General features: G+C 44.9%; 1 protein-coding gene across 3 annotated transcripts in view; it reads left to right on the top strand.

The window, feature by feature from the left end:
* Positions 1-20,533, top strand: part of LOC147604675 (polyadenylate-binding protein 2-like) — a 31,936-nt gene extending 11,403 nt beyond the window's left edge. For 2 of the 3 annotated variants that reach the window (XM_086794804.1, XM_086794806.1), the window contains 7 exons: positions 18,008-18,110; positions 18,204-18,274; positions 18,680-18,783; positions 18,895-18,982; positions 19,067-19,188; positions 19,339-19,898; positions 20,082-20,533. In XM_086794804.1, the coding sequence (XP_086650930.1) occupies positions 18,008-18,110; positions 18,204-18,274; positions 18,680-18,783; positions 18,895-18,982; positions 19,067-19,188; positions 19,339-19,387 (537 nt within the window). In that variant the 3' untranslated portion in view covers positions 19,388-19,898; positions 20,082-20,533. The remainder of the gene's footprint in view (positions 1-18,007; positions 18,111-18,203; positions 18,275-18,679; positions 18,784-18,894; positions 18,983-19,066; positions 19,189-19,338; positions 19,899-20,081) is intronic. The other variant, XM_086794805.1, reaches the window with a different exon arrangement.
* The last annotated feature ends 1,317 nt before the right edge of the window (positions 20,534-21,850 follow it).

The following is a 21,850-nucleotide window of genomic DNA, read 5'->3' as shown; positions in this document are numbered from 1 at the left end:
GGGTTTATTTTCTTTCACAGAAGGACCAAGCTTTTGCTTGGTTCAAGGAGTGGCATGTGTAGGGCGTACAACTGACAGGGCTGCAGGGCTGCGCCTTTCTCACGCTTGCTTATTGGAAGGGACTGTATGTGGGCTGGACTGGACAGAGTTACGCAAGCTAGTTGGGCAAGTTGCAGGTGATGCATAGGGGTTGAACCTCTATGCTAAGAGGTCCTGAGGATTGGCAGATTGGACTTGCAGACATACGAGCCATGGATGGCCATGTTGTAATCATCTAATCTTTCCATTGAAATTGAATAAAGAAATACCGAAAGGGGCGCCGAGCTTTGGGGCCAACAGGTGTCGATCTCCTTTTTGTTTTGGAGCACTCTAGCTCCTGTTTATTTGATTAATTGTCTGGACTACAATTGGATTGGGTGACTGCTAGTCTACCGCACTTTGGTTTCTACTAGAGGCCGGTTTCATGGTTCACCTTACGTGGCCCCCATCTAGCCTAATGGCAAATATATGACTTTCTTCAAATGGGTTTTGGGCACCCACATTTATTATTGCGCATGCCAATAATTTTAATGAATGTGAGCACATAGCCTTATAAATACAAAGGGTAGAATAACAATATTAAAATAAATGAATACACCATACTTACCACTTGTTCACATGCAACAAAACATGTCAGAAGACAGGGCAACCTTCACGGCTCATTGGCAAGCATCCCCGCTTTGTAAGTGGCACATCATAGCAGGCAAATACACAAATACAAGTCACGCAAGAACAATTTCAAACATGCAAAGATCGATGCACGTGCACATGTAATGGACGAAATCTTCCTTTCATGAAACTTGTACAAGACATTCTTGTCAGTCACGAATCTGGCGCGACGTAAAAAAGCCCTATCAGTATCGAAAGTAGAAAACGGTACTAAAAGTGGATGTGATAAGATGTGATGTGGATCTGAATGAAGAATGTGGAAACCCTGGCCTTTCGATGGAGTGATAGTCCCATAGGGAAGACAGTACAAACACGGGTCCTTCCATGGAGTGACAGTCCCATGGACAAGGCACTGTCTTGGCCATACACGAGTGGCACGATATAGGCTCCCGTCCATATGACACAGTCCTGGTCACACACGGGTGGCACAAGATTGACTCCTGTCCATGTGACACAAAGTAATTGGCCCTTTCACATGAGACACCAACATGGCTTCATGTGAACATGGCACAATCTGACCGCTCTATGGAGTGACAATCCCACAGGAGTGGCACTAGAAATGGAGATGGATCAAATGGGCGACCAAATGGTGACATCCTCCCCGGCTTCTAAACAGTTTACCTCAACTGAAAAGCCTCAAGATATGCTGCAAAAGTTGCGGGTAATCAACAAAGTAATCCTCATCTACCCACTTTGCAGCAATGGGTAAATAATTCTTAAACTTCACAAGGTATCTCCTGGAAAGCTTTCCAGCGGATAGACCTCTCTCCTTGTGAAACACAATCTACTCTGGCTAGAGGATCTCCTCAAGCTCATCAACCTTTGGCGGATCTTCTGTGAGACAGGCTCCTCAGGATTTGGCCCCACATACTCCACAAAAAACTCACATGAAAGGCATTGTGAATCTTCCAATGACTGGGTAAAGCAAGCCTGTAAGCCACTTCATTGATCTTCTCAATCACCTTGAAGGGTCCATAATACCGAGTAGAAAGCGTAGGGTATGATCCTTCTCGTCCTGGCCTCTTCCTAAGCCTAGCTTTCTTAAATTTCAGCAATATCCAATCACCTTCTTTGACTTGCATGTCCCTTCTATGCTTGTCGGCAGCCCTCTTATGCTTATCTTTAGACCTTGCAATGGCTGCCCGTACTTGAGTAAAGGCTACATCCAAATCACGCACATACTCATCAGCTGCAAAAAATCTCATCCTTTGTGCGAAGGATGGGTGGCAAGATCACACTGCCATAAATAATCTCAGACGGGGCCTTTCCCGTGGAGGCATGCACCGTGTTACTGTAGGCAAACACTACAAGCGGAAGATACTTCTCCCATGTACTCTTTTGATCTGCCACTTATTAACAACCAATCCAACACAGTTGAATTTGCAGCCTCACTTTGACCATCCGTTTGCGGGTGATAGGCGGATGAGAACTCAAGCTTATTAGTGCCCCTGTTGTCAAATAGAGCCCTCTAAAAGAGGCTCGTAGTCTTGAGTCTTGTGGGTTGACTACCATGAGTATATAACATGCACGTTCCTAAAAGGTGAATTTGGGCATGTTCTTGGATTCATCTAGGTATATATATATATATATATGTATGTATGTATGTATGTATGTATGTATGTATGTATGTATAATCTAACAGACGCCTCTAACACGCCTCTAACGTCTCTAAAAAGTACGCGTCTTTCGAGGCGTGTACCATACCCGCTTCTTACCAAATGCCTTTGATGCCTCTAACAACCCTGATTCACATTACTTTGTTGAATCTTATCACGAACAAAAACCAAGTACGCAGAAAGACTTTTATTCATTGCCTTATTAATCTAGATGTGTGATACAATTGGGATGGAATCCCCCTCGTTCCCAGCATCAATGACATGCATGTGATCCTGTTTGTTTTATAGTCTTTGCAGGGCTCAAGCCTATGATGCCAAGGCTTACCAAGCAATACATCACAACCATTAAGAGGAGCAATCAAGAAGTGGTCATGATCGAGATAACCCTGTATGTGTATGCGCAACTTCCCAATAAGGAGAGTAACTTGCACCTCTTTGGCAACAAAAGTGGTCTCTGCCTCAATCTGGGGTCCCATGTCCCCAATCTCTATGCCCAAGCTGGCTGCCATATGTGTAGAGATGAAGTTATCCGTTGCACAATCATCAAACATAAAGAAGGCAGCCCCCAAGCGTTACATACCACCCTCTCTTTGCCATCATGCTCAGTGGTACCTTGCACATCGGGAACGGCATGCACATAAACCTTATGTTGCTTGTCCTCTTGCTTTTGCTTGCAGTTTGGGCATTGCCTAAACATGTGCTCTTTGCTACCACAAGAAAAGCATTTCTATTTTTTTTTGCATATTGCTCCCTTTGCTTGGGAGTCAAGCCAAACTTGTTTTTCTTTGGCCCATTGTCCTTAGATGAGGTATTTTCTGCTTTACCTCCCTTTTGGGCTTCTCGAAAGTTCTTTTTAGGTGGCTGTCCACCTTGTCCTTGAAACCCCCCATTATCTTGCTTAATTTTAAGCACCAATTGCTCCGTAGCAAGAGCAGATGCTATGAGCTGATGAAGGGTGTGTTTAGGGTGTGTTTAGGGTGTAATTTGATGCCCGAATGGTAGGCTGGTTGCAACCCACAATGAAACTTCCTTTTCTTCTCATCTTTGGAAAGATGCATAAAGGGAGTAACCTCAAGCAAGACGTTCCAAAACTTGTTCACATGTTGCACTCTCTCATTGTCTTTCTGCTCAAGTCTATCCCACTTCTGTGTGAGAGTTTGCTCCACATTCGGAGGCAAAAACTGGGCATAAAATCTGTCCTTGAACTCTTTCCAAGTGCAAATGGGGTCTATCCTTGGTGGTCTTTTCGGTGATCCATCAATGTGCAGTTGTCTCCTTCAAGAACATGCTTGCATGGCGGACTTTAGACTTCTCGGTGAAGTCCTCATCACTGAAAGCAATATCAAATTGTGCCACAAATGCTAGCACCTTAGATGCATCATATTCCCCATGAAAGGCATCAAACTTGACAGATTTATCACCTGCCTTAAACTCCTTGAGCTTTTTGGTATGTGACTCATGTTCTTCTCTCTTCCCCTTTTCCTTAACCGATAGGATAGCCCTCTTTGCTTGGGCTTCATGAGCAACCAAAGGTGTTTCACGAGGCACAGTGGCATGTGCTCTGTGAACCCTGTGACCTCTCTGAATGATGCAATGTCTCACCACGAGACAACTCAACGGGCAAAGTTTTTCGGCTTGCATGCCGACCACTCTCACCATGATATACATGCTTTGAATCCACTAGGCCACCATGCTTTCCATTGGCTTTATCATGCACACACCTGTTTCCTTTTGTCCCATGTGGAGTAGATGCATGGCGAGAAGTGACTGACACCTCTTTCTTGTGCACATAACATCTCAACCGTTGTGATGTTGGGTCGCCATGCTTCAAATGAGGTGGATTCTTGAACATTAACTCCCCATCCTCTCTCTCTTTGAGATCACCCTTTCGGATGAGATAGGAGAGTGCCAATTCCCTTGGCTTCTTGCCCACTTCACAAGCCATAGACTCAAATTTATATCCACCATAGCATCAGCTTTCTTTGCTTCAATGACACTTTGTACATGAGGATCTTCATGCAAAAATTTCAGCTCTTGTTCCTTTGCCTCCAAAAGTTTCATGTGTTCCAAGTCAGCCCTCAATGCATTGGGCTCATCCTCATGCATAGGCTTTTTTCCACGGGATGGCTGTCCCATCAAAGCAGTGTCATAAACCCTCTCAAGGGGCTTGTGCCTTCCTTGCAATGCATCAGAATCTCAAGAGGCACTTGATTGACCCCTTGAATTTGGCACTTCCAAAGGATGGCCTTGGCTGTCCATTGAGTCAAGTGTCTATGTGATTGCTTCCGATTTCAAAACACCGTGTCTCCTCTTGAGAAAGCGAGACGACCGGGCTCTGATACCAATGCAGCTGCTCCCCATGGGAGACCAACCACAATCGAAAAACAAGTGCACAAGCTCAGATCACTTAACCTGGACAATTAAGTATAGAACAGTCATCCACAAACCGGAAAATAACAAAACACAACTTGACACCACCACTGGGACCGGAAAGGGCTGACTCCCCTCTCAATACAAATTGTATTTCTTGGAGTATTTGATGATTACAAGTTTCACGGGCTTATGAGCTAGATTCCTCCATACATGGAGTGAATACAAATAAATCAAATACCATAGATGTTGTTAGTGAAGAAACGATTTGTTGATGAAGACCGTATCACAGGCAGTCTCCCACCTTCACTGGGCTAAGCACCCACACTACACTGCTCTTCCGGGACCGTGCACCAACAGGCACGCTTGCACTAACACCTGGTGGGGTGATTCCCCGCGGAGGGAGGAAAACTTAGTACTCCAAATGGCAGCTTTGCTCTCAAATTCCTAGGCCCATTGACCTTCACTGGCTCTCAAAACTTGAGAGCATGATCAAGGCAAGCACAAGGAAAATATGATCTCACAGAATCCTAGAGGAAGAGAGAAAAAGAAAAGGAACATTTGCAAAAACAATTCTGCAAAACAGAGTAGATAGATTTGATTTGCACAAAAATCTTGCTAAACAAGAGCAAAAAAACGTGTTTCTACAGTGTGAACTATTGCCATCCCATGTGGAGTAGTATGGTGCAGCCTACAAGCTGGTACATTCATGTACAATTAGGTTCGGGCAGGTACAAGTTGTACGTAGCAGTAACCTTGAAACCGATCCCGTCAAGTGGGAAAGACTCCTTTGGACATCCACACGCTTAATAGCACAACTGTAAAACCACAAATTTGAAATGGACAACTTAAAACAACTTGAAATTTAAATGAACAGAAATGGAAAGATGGACACCAGCATTGGGGCCGGAACGGGCCGACCCCCCCTCAATATATGATATATTTATTGGGAGTATTTAAAGAATACAATGCTCCATGGGTTCTGAGAACCAGATAATGTCCATGTACATATGAAAACAGTACCAAACAAGTAGGCTCGAATTTCGATGTAGAGACTCGAAGCAGAACGACCACTAGTGTGGTCCAATCTCTGCGGTCCTGTGCTTTCACTGGACTCCGCGGAGAGCGCCTCACTGGTGTTCCGAGACCACGCACAAACAGGCGCTCTCGTACTAACGCTTGGCTCTCCCGATCTCAGCACCTTTGGACCGAGGTTCGCCAATACAGCTTGGACAACCCGGCACCGAACGGGTGTTGCCGTAGAAGGATGAATCCCTTCTCAGATTTAAACATAAAATGCTTTACTCAAATCTGAAAATCACTTACTTGTAGTTGGTTGATAAAAGACCAAAACTTGCGGAATGATGAAGCCACTCAGGTGATGCGAAGTCTTCCTTGTAGAACACCCGTGGAGATGATGTACCGCCACAAAGGACACAGCCGCCTCTTGCCTGGTTGCTTCAAGTGGGGGCAGCCGCCAGTAATCACAGCCGCCTACTGTAGCACCAACTTGTAAAAGGGAAAGACGACTGGTTGCAGTAGTGAACACAGCCGTCAGCATGAGAAGGTAGCGCAGCAGTCTGGAGGTAACAGCCGCTTGCAGAAGGAAAGGCAGCGTAGCCTTGCTAGAGATAGAACACACAGCCGCCTGTAGAGTGGGCAGCCGTCAGCCTATGGTGCAGTCGCCTGTAGAGATAGACAGCCGCCTGTGAAGAGCAGCAGCATGCGTGGAGTTAACAACCGCTTGGAACAGCACTCGACCACCTGTAGAGAGGCAGGCGCAGCCAGCAGCAGAGGGTCGCCTTCAGGAAAAGCATGCGCAGCAGTGCCTTGTGAGGATGGCCCACGCCTGAGAGCAGTAGCTGCCGCCTGAAGGAGTTGATGGACAACAAGCCGCCTTAGGGGAACATGTGCAGAGATGGTGGTCGCCTGGTTCTCTACGTAAGAGAGAAGCGATGGGTGATGGACAAACGCAAGAAGCGATGATTCTTTTTTTTGATGGAGGGAGTCCTTTTTTTTAAATAAATTAATGTGGAGTTAACTATTGATGATACCCACGCATGCATGTGGGGGATTAGTGGGGGTTGGTGACCATGCCCACCCCCACACTCACTTAAAAGTGGGGCTCCCCACCTTGGCCCCAAAGTGGGTGCCCACTTTTAAATAAGTGTGAACACCTTAACTTTATAAAATAAAGGTTTAGAGATAAAATATTAAAACAACATGTGTAACATACTTACCACCTGTTCACATGCACTAAAACTCGTCAGAATAGAGAGCAGACTTCACGACTCACTGGCAGGCGTCCCCGCTCAGTAAGTAACACGTCAGGCAGGCAAACACACAAATACATGTCATGCGAAAACAGTTTCAAACATGCAAAATATGTGTGCATGTGCAAAAAGTAACATGGACATATCTCCCGTTCATGGAACATGTACAAAATATCTGTCGGCACAAAACTGGGACGACATAAAAACATAAAAACCTGGTCTTCCTATGGAGTGACAGTCCCATAGGTAAGACACAGTTCCAGGCACGAGTTTCCCTATGGTGTGACAGTCCCATAGGTAAAACACGGCACGAATACTGGCTCTTCCATGGCGTGACAGTCCCATGGATCGAACACAGTCCAGGTCATACACGGGTGGCACTGGTCTGGCTCCCGTCCATACGACACCATCCTGCTAACACACGGGTGGCACCAGTCTGGCTCCCGTCCATGTCAGCAAAATACTGGCCTCTTCACATGAGACACCGGCCTGGCCTCAAGTGAACGAGACGCAAAAACTAGGAATGGACCAAATGGTCGGCCAATTGGTGACAAACCTTGTCGCACAAGGGTTGATACGGGCAGGTACTTGCTGTATTAGTCCAAAGAGGAGAGAAGACAACAAAGCCCTGTCGCAGTCCACTGGGTAAGAGAGAGTTGGGTTTTGCTGCAGTCCACCTGAGAGAAAGAGAGCAAGTTGGGTTTGTTTTCACACGCCGGCAGAGAGCGAGAGTCGGGTTTTGCTTCAGTACGTTGGCGCGCAGAGAGAGAGAGAGAGAGAGAGAGAGAGAGAGAGAGAGAGAGAGAGAGAGAGAGAGAGAGAGAGAGAGAGAGAGAGAGAGAGAGAGAGAGAGAGATTTTATTAACGTCTTCCAAAAGACCGAACTCGGCCTATGAGACAAATTGGAGTACCTGTATGGGGTATCCTCTGTCATCCCAACAAAATGAAAAAGTACTGAATAAAAAAGCTGAATCTGGGTGTGCAGGGGATGGAGCTCTATTACTAGGAGAATGCAAAGCTATATGCATGGAGTATACAATCATGATATGCAACCTAGCTAGCTCCATCCTGTACCATACTGGGGGTATAAAATGGTATACATCAGTGAAGGGGGTGTCCACAGCTCCCTGAAGAACATGCCTGGGTGTGCTCTGAAGCGAGCCAGTCGCTCCGCACCCTCTCTGTGAAACTGAGCTCTGATCTCTGTCATCTCTCTCTGGTATAGGCGTGGTGTCCGAAAGCCAGGTGTCCTCTGTCTCCTACGGGCTCTAAGTGTCTCTGCTCTCTGAAGAGTGATTCCCTGCCGTGTAGGGGCTGGGAGGGGTATGGATCTATGAAAAAATGTAGTAATCTGTGTCTGTCGCCCCCCCTCTGGAGCTGTCTGAGCCTGTAATAATGTCTCTCTGTGGCGCTGTATGTCTAGAATGTATCTCCCCAGTATGCGCTGGTCTGCTGTCTCAAAGATCTGGCGTAGGGAATGTGGCTCTCTGAATAAAATGGGATATCTCTCTCTGATGGCTGTATATGCTCTGCATCTGCATACATAATGCTCCTCACTCTCCACCTCCTCTCTGCACAATCTGCATACCCTCTCCTCTCGCAGGATCCGTGCTGCTCTGCCAGTCTCAATCTCCAATCGGTGTGATGAAACTCTGAGCTGACCAATAGCCACTCGGGAGCTGTGTGGTAAAAAGCCCTCCATGTATCTCGGCCTCTCTATAAATCCATCATCAGTGATACTCATGAGAGAGAAAGAGAGAGAGAGAGAGTTGTGCTGGCGAAGGCTCTTATCTCCACGCCTTCACCTTACGTGGCCCCCATCCAGCCTAATTTGTGTGTTCTTTATGGCAAATACACGACTTTCTTCAAATGGGTTTTGGGCATCCACATTTATTATCGTCCATGGCCAATAATTTTAATGAATGTGAACACATAGCCTTACAAATACAAAGGCATCCACATTTATTATCGTCCATGGCTAATAATTTTAATGAATGTGAACACATAGCCTTATAAATACAAAGGGTAGAATAACAATATAAAAATAAATGAATAAACCATACTTACACCACCCGTTCACATGTAACAAAACATCTCAGAAGACAGGGCAAGCTTCACGGCTCTCTGGCAGGCGTCCCCGCTCAGTAAGTGGCACATCATAGCAGGCAGGCAAATACATAAATACAAGTCACACGAAAATAGGTTCAGACATGCAAAGATCGATGCATGTGCACATGTGGACAAAATCTCCCTTTCATGAAACTTGTACAAGGCATTCTCGTCAAGCACGAATTTGGCGCGACAGAATGTGAAAGCCCCTGCCTTCCTATGGAGTGATAGTACCATAGGGAAGACGCGGTACAAACACGGGTCCTTCCATGGAGTGAGAGTCCCATGGACAAGACACCGTCATGGCCATACACAGGTGGCACGATACAGGCTCCCGTCCACTATCTTGGTCACACACAGGTGGCACGAGATTAGCATCTTCCATGTGACACAAAGTAATTGGCCCTTTCACATGAGACACCGACCTGGCCTCATGTGAACATGGCACGAATCTGACCGCTCTATGGAGTGACAATCCCATAGGAGTGGCACTAGAAATGGATATGGACCAAATGGTGACAATGGCCAATCCTTCCCATTTGGTGGTTGTGTAGTTTACTATATAAGTGAGAGCTTGGGTTATTATGAGACATAGTTGTTGAAAGAATGCACAGCAGCGGAAGATGGGAAAGTGGAAACACGAGATTCGTTGGCAAGCCCAACCTAATTCTGATCCAAGTCCAAAAAACTCTAGAAGTACCAGTGTGCCCTAGATACGGCTAGCAACCACAGATCCAGAGCATCCCACTTGGTCCGAAAGTCCATCCTCCAAAACAACCCTGCACGCCGCATCAAACCAAATGCAGAACTAGTAGGGGGAGGGGCAGCCTCAGAAGCATCACAAAGAGAGGCAGAGGTAAGACTCCTCACAATGAGGAAGGGAAGCATGAATATTAACTGCAATGGTAACAAGGTCCTCAAAAGCATCACTGATAGTAGAAGACTTGCATAAGTAGAATCACATCCCAATAATCAACAACAAACAAGTGATCCCTGTGAAAGGATCACACCTCACAGGCAAAACACTTTCCTTTCTCTGCAAACACTGCAAATAACACAAGCTCCGACAAAATAAAACTCTGCGAACTACTCTCCTCCAAAATCTGCAAACTCTAGTCGCAGAAGAAAGTCTCCAAAGATACAAAACAGCTCCAAAAACTGATCCTCAAGTGAAGTAGCTGGAGATGGGCCCCCTCTGAGTGTAAAAAACTCCTTTGGGAAGCAAAACGCAGCCAAAACACTGCTGTCCAGCAAAAAACTGCACTCCACTGGCAAGAAATGGGAGAAAATGTGTAGGCGAGGAAAAAAAACGCAAGTATAGATGCTCCAAAAATCAGCAAAACACTGATTGAAATTAGAAAATTCAGTGTCCTCCTCAGGTACCAAAGCCACAATCCACACAAGACCCCCTGTGCAAGTGATGTGTGTCCACTGGAGAAGAAAACACAGGCAACAAAGGGGCTGCAATCCTGAAAAGACAGGCCGACCAGCTTCCACACCTCAGACGAGGAGAAAACACTTAAGAGAAGGTACCTTCGGCTGAAAACGACGAAGCCCAGGTGAAGGTAGAGCTACCACCAGTTTACAGTCCAGAAAACGCAGCAACCAGGGGCTGCAGTGTCCTCCTCAGGTACCAAGATGTCACCAAAGCCACAATCCACACAAGATCCCCTGTGCAAGTGATGTGTGTCCACTGGAGAAGAAAACACAGGCAACAAAGGGTCTGCAATCCTGAAAAGACAGGCCGACCAGCTTCCACACCTCAGACGAGGAGAAAACACTGAAGAGAAGGTACCTTCGGCTGAAAACGACGAAGCCCAGGTGAAGGTAGAGCTACCATCAGTTTACAGTCCAGAAAACGCAGCAACGAGGGGCTGCAGATCTGAAAAACGCAGAGGTGAAGGGGCTGTAGACAGGGCAGAATATGGGGCAGCAAGAAAAAAAAACAGATCCTAGGTGATACCTTGAAGGAAGAAGTGTTAGAAGTCATCTCCTGTCTATATATATACACCAGGGCCTTTGTTGTGGGTGTGCCCGCCCTTATTAGGTGTTTCCGCATTTTTCCCCCCTCCGCATTTTTCCCCCATTTTTTCCTATTTTTCTGTGGCTTGGGTGGATGCCCAGGGTTGGCAGGAGGGCCCATGAGCTGGCCGACTGATGGTACTGGTCCATGACTCCACATCTGTGCTGGCCGACTGGCTATGTTGGCTGGTCGTGGAGGACCAGGGCCTGTCGGCTACCCTTCTGCAGGCTGACTGCATCATTGGGGCCATATAAAATGGCCCCATAGCCCCTTGTCAATTGTGTAGTATTTCGGGATTCTTTTGTGTATATAGAGCAGAGTTACACGCCTCTATCTCTCTCTCTCTTGTGCTGTGATTTATTGCATTGCATTTTGCTCTTGTGTTCCTAGATCTGGTCATCATCTCCGTTGCGTATTCTGACATGGTATCAGAACCCTACGCTCTAGATAGTTCTTGGGATTTGTGTGAGCAAGAGGGGGACTGTTGTGTTGCTGATTGGTGGACCGTTCGGGACTATTTGGGAAGAGGAGAAGCAAGAGGAGGGCGGGCTGATTGCTGGACAGCCACTTGTAGGTGTTAGTTCTTCTTTGTTCCCACCCACCCACCCTTTTTCAGTGTACATCCCTGCAATGGCAGATCTGTTTGAGATGGCCGAGAGGCATGTGAAGATCCCGACACTCCCCACGTTTCCGGTGGACCGTCAGTTGGACGGGAACAACTACGGCATATGGAAGGTTATGATGGAATCTATTCTGGAGTCTTACGACCTCGTTGATTTTGTCGTTGTTGGGGTTCCACGGCCGGAAGTAAAAGAAGGGGAGTTACCGTTGATCCGAAAGGACCGAGAGGCACAGGCACAGGCACAGATGTGGGATCGTATCAACGCCAAGGTCCGTTTGTTTATCTTTCTCAACTGCACACTGCAGGTAATCAATCATGTAAAGCATATGACGCTGGCTAGAGGTATATGGCAGCATTTGGCTTCTCTTTACAACTGGGTATCGCCCATGATGAGGATTTCCTTGGAAGTACAGATGCGGATTATGAGCCCTGCAAAGTTGTTGACGATGCGGGAGCATATTAACAAGCTGCAGGCTCTTCAGTAGGAAGTTCTCCAGGCTGCGAAGGAGATATCATCAGAAGACATGGCCATAACGTTGCTGTCACACTTGCCCTCTCAGTACTCAGCATTTTACTCGTCTCTGATTACCCCCAGTGGTGGCAGGCTCATCACCATCACGTGGGAGGAGCTTGTGCCCATGGTCTTGGACCAAGAGGAACGATTCACGAACCCTCCTCAGGGTGGAGGTTCGGAGGCCTTAACTGGCCAATGGTCGGAAGGCCGTAACACGGGCAAAGGGAAGGCTTCATCGGAGTAGTCTTATGAGAAGAAGTCCGTTACTGACTGCGAGAAACTAAAGGCAGAGAGGACCTGTAATGATTGTGGCGAGAAAGGGCACTATTGGAGACAGTGTCCCAAGCGGAAGACCGAGAAGGGTGAAGATTCCTCAGTAGCAATCATGAAGACTCCGGCTTTTGTGCACCTGGAGGTGATGGACACCGATGTTTCGTTTTCTTTAGGTAGGGAGGAGATTGGAGGATTCTTTGCAGCGGATACTCGGGAGTGGATTCTAGATAGTGGTGCTTCCAGGCACATGACTCCTTCCCGGTCAGATTTACAGGATCTCTGCAAGTATTCTGGTCACATTCTTACTGGGGATACATCCACTATCCCTGTTCACAGTGAGGGTAGGATGGAGATAGTTCCCGATGGCAGAGGGGGGAAGCATTTCTCCCAGGTGTTGTATGTTCTGTCACTTGGTTTTCATCTGTTGTCAGTGCACCAGGTTTGCAAGACTGACGTACGGGTGGAGTTTGATGAGCATTTTGTTGCTCTCCGAGACAAAGCAACAGGCCAGGTAGTTTGGGAAGGCAGAGTGGAGAACGGAGTTTACAAGCTTTCAGCACTCTCTCTCCCAGGTCCTCAGGCTTGTGATGAGTGGTAGTCTGGTAATGGCCACTTAAGTGTGGATACGCTGCAGGTGCAGGCTTTCTGGGACCAGACGGTGGATAGCTAGCCAGTTGATGGTAGTAGTTGGCAGGAACTTTCTAGTACTAATGTTGGTAGTTCTTGTGTTCGTTAGTCAGAGGAAATTGAACAGGTAACTTATGCTCTGATGTCTCGTAGTATTGGGGACAAAGAAACTCCTGTAGATGAGGATGTTCTTTCCACGGGGACCTTTCGGAAAGCCAAGCAGGTGGCAGTTGATTACTTGCAGAAGGAGGTGGTTTCTCCCGGCTTTGTGGTTCCGGACTCAGAGGGGGTGGTTGACAGGTTTCAGAAGGCCTTGCGTGGTCCTCAATAGGTTTCCAGGACTAGGCTTTGGACCGTAACTTCGTGTAGTGTAGAGCATATTTGAAATGCTCAAATGAACATGAATTTGAAAGCATACTTAGAAGCAATGCTAGACTAACATCCGCAATTGATGAGCTTGAAGCTTGTTCTTTATGTTTGATGGGGATTCAAAAGTACCTCGCAAATTAGAAAATTACAAATTCATTACCACATTTAAAAATGTGTGTTGTATCATGAATCAATACGCAGGGCTAATGGCCGCCTTCAACACTAAAGGTGTTTTGGTCCACTTCCGATATCGATAGTGCTATTTGGGAAACGGGGAAAGCGCACGCTCTCCTATGTTAATTAAATTTCGGGGAGGACTGTGCCAACTCCCCGCCATTTTTTATGTATGGTTTTTTTTTAAAAACTTCACTCACACAAACGAGCACGAACATCCTATGACTTGATGAATGACGTGTAACTCAGATTCAAATGTGGTAATGAATTTGGAATTATCTACCTTGCGATGTACTCTGAGATCTTTGTTGATGTGTCCATCGATTTCTCACTTCGAATATAATCATAGGCTTGATATTCATGCTCGTTCGAGCTCTATAAGCTGTTCATATCAACTTGAGAAAGACACGCATGCGATGAAGACGTATTGCAAAAATGATATGGATTGCAGTGTCCATCTTCATTCAAGCGCTTCAAGATGTTTATACGTGAATGGAAGGACACATGTTCTTTCAAAGTACGTTGACAATGCATAGGTTCAAGCAATCGAGAGGATAAGGGTACCCAAGCATTCTAGTTTGGTTTATGACTAAGCTTGGTTTTCAGGGAAGAGTTCTTGCAAGTCGAGGATGAGTATGACATTGTCTCCAAGTTGAAAAATTTGGAAATGAAGAATATGCCTTTCGACACATATTTGCAGAAGTTTGGAGAGTTGCATGCTTGAGTAACTCACATGAATCCTATCACTATTTTGGGATGGATATTAGCTCCAGATCAGAAATAATTGTAGTAAAACATTGGATGATGCCATCCGATATGCAAAGTTTTTTTATGAGACTATGGCGAAGAAGGAGTCAAAGAAACCCCAGTAATAGAACATATGCAAGATCCTAGCGTAAATGAATGTTTGAGCATGGGAAGACTTCTCTTGTTGCAAAGACCCAAAGTCAGTCATAGACTATGGGTCACCCCAATTTGAAGAAATTGAAGCAAGCGGAGAAAACTCTTTAGTTCACTAAGGGTTCACTAAGTTGGTGCTTCGCTTGTGGTCGGCAAGGGCACATGAGGATGAAGTTACTGTGCAAGTGAAGGGCAAGTCTGAGTCGAAGGGAACCCATGCGACCAAGGCTAAAGGTAAGATTACTTCCAGACATACTATTTTTTCCGATTAGAGTTCTTGCAAGGGTTGTAGCTTTAATATGAAAGTTTTCAGTCCCATGGATCTGAATGGGTCAATTGTGGGAAAACTATACACATTCTTTTTGACCTTGGGAGTACTCAAAACTTTATGAATGCCAAGCTTGTGTAGAAGTTGGGAGTGGAGGTGGAGCCAAGTGATCACCAATATTGTGTCGACATGCCGTCAGGCACGCAGTTTTGGGATCGATGACTGTCTCAGTTGTCAATTATTATACAGAGCTACTACTTGGAGCCTCTAGATTTCATGATTATGAATCTGGATAGAGTAGATGTTATTATAGGTAAAGAGTGGTTCATACTCATGATGTACATATAGATTAGAAGGGTCATAAGTTAACTTTCGTCAGGGACAGTGTCCAGTTTGGTCCACAGGGTGGTTTTGATTAAAAGGCATTTTTAAACCCCTTTGTTGCATGAAAGATTTAAAAAATATATGAAAATATGTAGTGTTCCAAAAACGTGTTAACATATGAGGCATTTTAGAAACACTTGGCACCACCATCTGCACACAGGCGCAGGCCAATGACGGGCCTAGAGAAGGAGTACTCGGGTAGCATGTGCATATCAAACAACAGCAGAGCACACAAGCATAAAAACAACAGTACTACAAACAAAGAAAGGTGCAGGCAAGCTCACCGCCCAACCATAGGTTCACGTCCGCAAACCTCCCCCGAGCCAAAAGCTAAGGTTCCACTCCCACAAGTCCATGCAAGTCAACCATGACATCTTAGCCACTTGGATCCGCCTGCTTTTCCTAACCCCAGGGCTCCCCTAACCTTGCTAGATTAGTCCCTAATCCCAAGGGTTAGGGCTAGGCACGTAACATTCCTCCCCCCTTAGGACATTTCCACTCTTGGAAATAAATGAAGGCAAATCTAGCTACCTGACAGCTGTCTCCGAAATCACGAGTCAAGGTGATCAATCCTTTCCCAACTCAGTCTCGATGCACTACACTTCCACCCCATGTCATGGTCTACCCTATAGGTAAACCATTAGAAGAAACACTAAAATAATTCACACAAGTCCACACATCCAACAAGGAAATATACCGTGATATCTGCCCCAATTTTGAGATATTCCGACAATGTCAAACAATCTCGTCCTCCCCCAGATGTAATACTCACAAGTTGAGACCTTGGGATCCAAACAATCATGTGATTAACCAACCGTCCATCTAGAAGACCACAAAAACTAACTTAGCAGAGAAAACATATGTGAAACCGCGCACTGATGCTTTCTAATCCACTATCACTGAACATCTACCTTAACTGTTATCAACCACAATCAAACGTCACATGGGTACAAACACAGTGAAACACTTCATAACAAATACACATTATATCCTAAAGTCCTCCTGAATTTACAAAATAGATGGTGGGACGGCGAAATCACCCTTCAAACATATTGGGGAATCTTCCATTATAAAGGACAAAATATGACCCTTCCAATCTACATGGACGTCATGGCTATAAAACCATTCTTTTCCTAGTATAACATCGATCCTATCTAAATTCATAATCAAGAAATCTGGGGACTCTCTATAACTCTAAATAGATATCGATAATTGAGACACACGCATGTCCATGTCCCGTCGCCATGTTGACACAATGCATGTGATCACTTGGCTGCGTCTTCACTCCCAGAGCGTCTGTATAAGTTTAGCATTAACGAAGTTGTGAGTGCTGCCAGGGTCAAAAAGAATGTGCACAATCTCCCCTAACACCCACCCATACATATGTATTAAGTCATTAGTGTTGCCAAATGCATGGGTAGTGATAAGTAAACACCAGTAGGACTAGCCGGGACACTTTTAACCCTCCATAAGAGGGGGTTTTTCCCCCAAGCTCTTATGCATGTGAGGATTCGACAAGGGCAATACAAGTGCTTTCTTAACCTTAAGCTTGAGAGCTTAGAAAGCCGCATCAAGCTTCTTGTTCCAAGAAATCAAGCTATGGGATTTACATCCTCTACCCCCACCCCCAAGGCGGTCCATGAAAGCTATGGTCAACTGTGAATAATTCCTCACTGACTTCTTAAGAAAGACGGTGAATCCCAAAAACACTCGAAGTTGCCTCTCAGTCTGAGGAAACGGCCAATCTAAAACCTTATGTATCCACTCAAGATCTATGCTCATCCCCACTCGAGAAATTTGATGTCCTAGATATATGAGCTCTCTTTTGAAGAGCTCACACTTCGTATACTTGGCATACAACTTCTCCTGTCTCAAAATCCACAAGAAGGTCTGAAGATGTTCGATGTGCTCCTTCAGAGTACGGCTGTATATCAAGATATCATCTAGAAACACAACCATGAATTTCCCTAAATAATCTGTAAAGAGATCATTCATCATCCGTTGGAAGGTAGCAGGAGCTTTCATGAGCCCACAAGGTAACATGAGAAACTCGTAATGGCTATGTCGCATGCAGGATTCAGTCTTAAGAAATCTTCCTCAGCTATCCGTATCTGGTGATAACTAGTATGAAGGTTAGTCTTCAAAAATAGGAAGCTCCTTGCAATCTATCAATCAAATCATTTGCTTTGGGAAGGGGATACCTATTCTTGATCGTAACTTTTATAGTTGACACACATTCCCCACCTTCCGTCCGTCTTGTGCTTCAGAAGTAGGTGCCCCCAATGAGATTTACTCTTACGAATCTATCCCATCTTGAGATATTCCGACAATTGTTGAGCAATCTCATCCTCTGTAAGGCACAATGCTCACACGCTGAGAGCCTGGAACTAAATCAATCTTATGATCAATTGACTAACTGGGCGGAAGACCATGACGTAACTAAGCTGGGAAAACATCGGCAAACTCTGCCCTAATGTTCTCTAAAGCCTATGTCTCCCATACATCAAGAGTAATTGAATTAAACTCACAAGTAGCATCAGATAACATGGTATCTTGAACACATTGGAACACTTCATAATTAGAATCCTTTACTATATTATGAAGCTGAACTAAGTTTACAAGTGTAGAGGTGCATGCTTCTGTGTGGGTGGGTGTGGGCTCAGGGCTGTTCATTATTTGTGGCAGAAATTGCTTTATTACAATGTATGTATCTTATCAAACTTAGAACAAAGCTTATTTGCTGACTTGACAATGCATGAGTACTGCCTTGGCATTAGGAACTGGAGGAAATGAAGAGGCGGCTCAAAGAAATGGAGGAGGAAGCAGCAGCTTTACGGGACATGCAAGCTAAAGTTGAGAAGGAGATGGGCACTGCTCAAGGTTTACGGAATGCATCGATTACTGCTCTCATGTGTAGGTTTTTGCAGATGCTATTTGGCTCACAATTTTCAGGGCTTTGTTGTCTGCATTCAGATCCTGCCGGTGCTGCAGCTAGCCAAGCTAGTAAAGAAGAAGCTGATTCACGCTCTGTATATGTGGGAAATGTACAATTCTGACATTTTGTCTCCTTTTTGTCACATCAGCTGTATTTATGGAGTGCCCTTAAGGAGGGGTATTTAATATGTAGTCTAGAGGGCTAGGCCAATAAATGAGGTGGCCAATTTGAGGAGAAATGCCCAAGGGAGAGGCCCTACCTAGGCAATAATATGTGCATCTCCAGGTGAGGCCCTAAAAAAGGCAAAATTAATTGCTAGGGTCTTTCCCTTGGGCATTTCTCCTCAATTTGGTCACCACATCCTCTGGCCTAGTCCTCTATATTCCCTATTGTGTACCCGTCCTTAGAGGAATCCTGTAATTGTGTATGACATAACACTTATGCCACATTGACTCTTAGTCTTTACATGCTGATATAAATGATTCTAATGGGTTTTTGTGTTTGAGGGCTTCAGGTTGATTATTCTTGTACACCCGAGGAAGTGCAGCAACATTTCCAGTCATGTGGTACTGTGAACCGTGTCACTATTCTGACGGATAAATTTGGGCAGCCGAAAGGGTATCATCAGGCTAATCATTAAGATAAAGTGGTGGTTTTTTTTAATGTTCAGGGCCATAATTGAACTACAAGGGAGGGTATCATCAGGCTCTGATGATGCATTATTTACAGGTATGCCTATGTGGAGTTTGTGGAGATGGAAGCGGTTCCAAATGCGCTTCAATTGAATGAATCAGAGCTTCATGGTCGCCCATTGAAGGTATACCCAGCTTTTGTGCAAGAGTTAACTCCATTTTTTGCTTTCACGTAAATACCAATGTAGACCGTGTGTATGAATGTGCAGGTGACCGCTAAAAGGACTAATATACCAGGGATGAAAATTTTTAGAGGTCGGCGGCCAAATCCGTACTACGGATATCTGCCGCGCCGGCCATATATGCCCTCATATGGCTATTCTCCTTATGGGTATGCTTCATTTTTGGCACCTATCCTCCTCTTTTTCCTCCCTGCCTCCTGTCTCCTCTTCTTCTCCTTGTAATTCAAAGCAAATCCTGTAAATGAGTAAAGAGGGGTTTGAATACCAGGAATCTGACTTTTCCTTAACATGTTTTGCAGGAAATATCCACGGTTTCGGAGACCTTTTCGATATAGGCCTTATTATTGACTTTCCAAGCTTACCTTGTGATTCTCTGCGAGTATAATAGGGGACACTACATCTTGGGGGGTTAGATTAAACTTTAAAGAGGCATACTCAAAACTATGAAATGCTAAAAGCAATACTTTTTTGTCTCTAGCGATAGATCATAGCCTCATTTTGAGTTTGTCCACAAGGCTGGAATTTCATGTGGGATTGTTTCATGATAGTCAGATGTAGAGAACTTCTTGCAGGTTTGGGTTTAATCGCTTTCATTTTGGCTTACTCTTAGTTAGTCGTCTTCACAATAAATTAGAAGCGTATAACTGTGTAATCCCCAACCTCTTCTAGATCCTTAGTGCACTTGAGCAATAATCACATATAGTTTCTAACTCCTAGGGCACTTACCTCAGTTGTTTAATGCTTCCTCTTTTTGCTTTTAGCTCTGTGCAGGGAGTTGATAGTGTTGGTTTTTTGGGCAGTGGGAATGCCATTCTGTAGCCCTAAACAACAATGTTCAAACAACGATATGTTGCCGAAGGTAGGCCATTGTGTGCATTTTTAGCTCTCAAAGGAATGGGTCTATTAACTATAAACTATATCAGCATTTTAGTATCATCTCCTGTGCTCATCTATGAGAGCAACCCGTGTATGTGTTGTTTAAGCTTCACAATAGTTTGTTCCTTTTTTCTAAAAAGAATTGTGGCCAAAACTTCTGTTGCAGTGATGTGCATACCAGCTTTGAAGTGACATGTCTTGAAGGGGCTTATGTATGGGTACGTAAATGAACCCTTTATCCTTGTGTACAAAATAGCATGTTTTGGTGAGGAAAATACAACCAAGTGGAACAAGGAACATGTGCTCATTTACAAATTGTTTGTGGCCACGGCGGTGGCCCTGCTGATGGGCATTAGCCTGGCTGAGGTGACGGAGGTTGTGAAGCTTTGCAAAGGCATGGGGATCTATGGGTTCATTGGGCGCCTCCTACCCCGGGTGCTTTTCATGCATTCTTCAACACAGGCTGCTATTTCCCCACTTCTACCTCTTCTTCTTCTGCTACTCCACATTATTGTGACAGTTTTGTGAAAGAGCGTGAAGCAACTAGATGTCACGTTCAAAGGGCTGCTGTCCTTTAACCTCCCTCATAAGAAGTTCTGCCAAGGTGCCTCGTTGAAATGACATTGCATGTTTTGTTATTGTAGGTTTGTGCGCTGCAGTATTGGAGACTTAGTACTGTTCACACTGATGCATGGGTGAGACAAGCAGTTAGGTTTGTGTGATGGGTGAAAAAAAGAGGGAGTAAAGAAGAGTTCGTGAAAGAAAAGAGTGTGGTTTGAATCTAGAAAAAAAGGTCAGAAAATGCAAAAAGCAGAAAAAAGTGGGAGAGAAAAAGGAGAGATTAGAACAAAGAAAAAAATAAAAATAGAAAAAAAAGCCAATGAAAAAAGCAGAAGGAAGAAAGGAGAAAAAGCTGACCAAATGAAAAAACAGAATCAGTGTGGGAAAAAAAGAAAAAAGAAAGGAAGAAAAAAAGGAAAGAGGAATAAAAAAGGGAAAAAAATGAGAATGCCAGGAGTTGGAGATGGCATGGAAAAGAAAAAGGAAAAAAGGAAGCTGTTTCCCCCACCCCCCACAAGGAGGGATTTTAACTCACAATCAGGTAGGCTGGGTTGTGAGATTTAAAAATAATAATAAAAGAAAGCTGATTTTTGGATGGTGAAAGGCTGGGGATGCCAAAAACGTTCACGAGGATGATGCCATGAATAGAATTGGCATCCAATTCATGATGGTCCCTGTTGTATATGGATTTTGAACTTTTACCAAGCTGAGTTATCAATAAAGGCATTGATGTGATTTGGGCTTGCAGTGCCAGTTTTTGGGTGCAGTCATATTTGCGTCTTTTCTGATCACCCAAGGAATTAAACATGCTGTTTTTCAATGACAGAGAGGCTCACTTGACAGAAATGCTGATGAAGGAATTGCTCACAATTCTAAAAAATTTTCAGCAGGAAGATTAGATGACAGTAGAGGGACTGCGTTGGTTAACGTAGATATTCCGCCTCTTTTATGTTTTACCTACTCACACGCTAGGGTTGTTATGTCCCCATAAGACATAACTGATTTGGCTGTAATGATGAGGCTAGGCTATACGAGTTAATGGGACTAAATATGGATCAATAATGCTGATTGTGCTAGTAAATTATAAGTTAATGACCCTAGGGACTTTAAGTTAAGAGCAAAACACTTAAAGAGAAATAAGTTAGTAGAGGGCTTATTAATGGTCACTTCCTTCCGTGGAGTGTCCATTCTAGAGCCACCCTGGAGCCTGAGGTCGAATTGCCGATGAGTCAACCAAGCCTCGATAGCCACCAATGTACTTGTGCATCTGTAGCTATTGGTCTGTCCCACACCACCAGTGTGCCTACCCATCTATGGATACTTTGGCCTAGAGGTCTTGCTTATCGAGGCGGAGCTCCCCCACCGCGAGGGATC

This window comes from Cibotium barometz, chromosome 61 (genome assembly GCF_041138505.1).
Source record: "Cibotium barometz isolate CiBa-2024 chromosome 61, ASM4113850v1, whole genome shotgun sequence".
NCBI lineage: Eukaryota > Viridiplantae > Streptophyta > Polypodiopsida > Cyatheales > Cibotiaceae > Cibotium > Cibotium barometz.
This window is presented reverse-complemented; position numbering and strand designations above follow the sequence as displayed.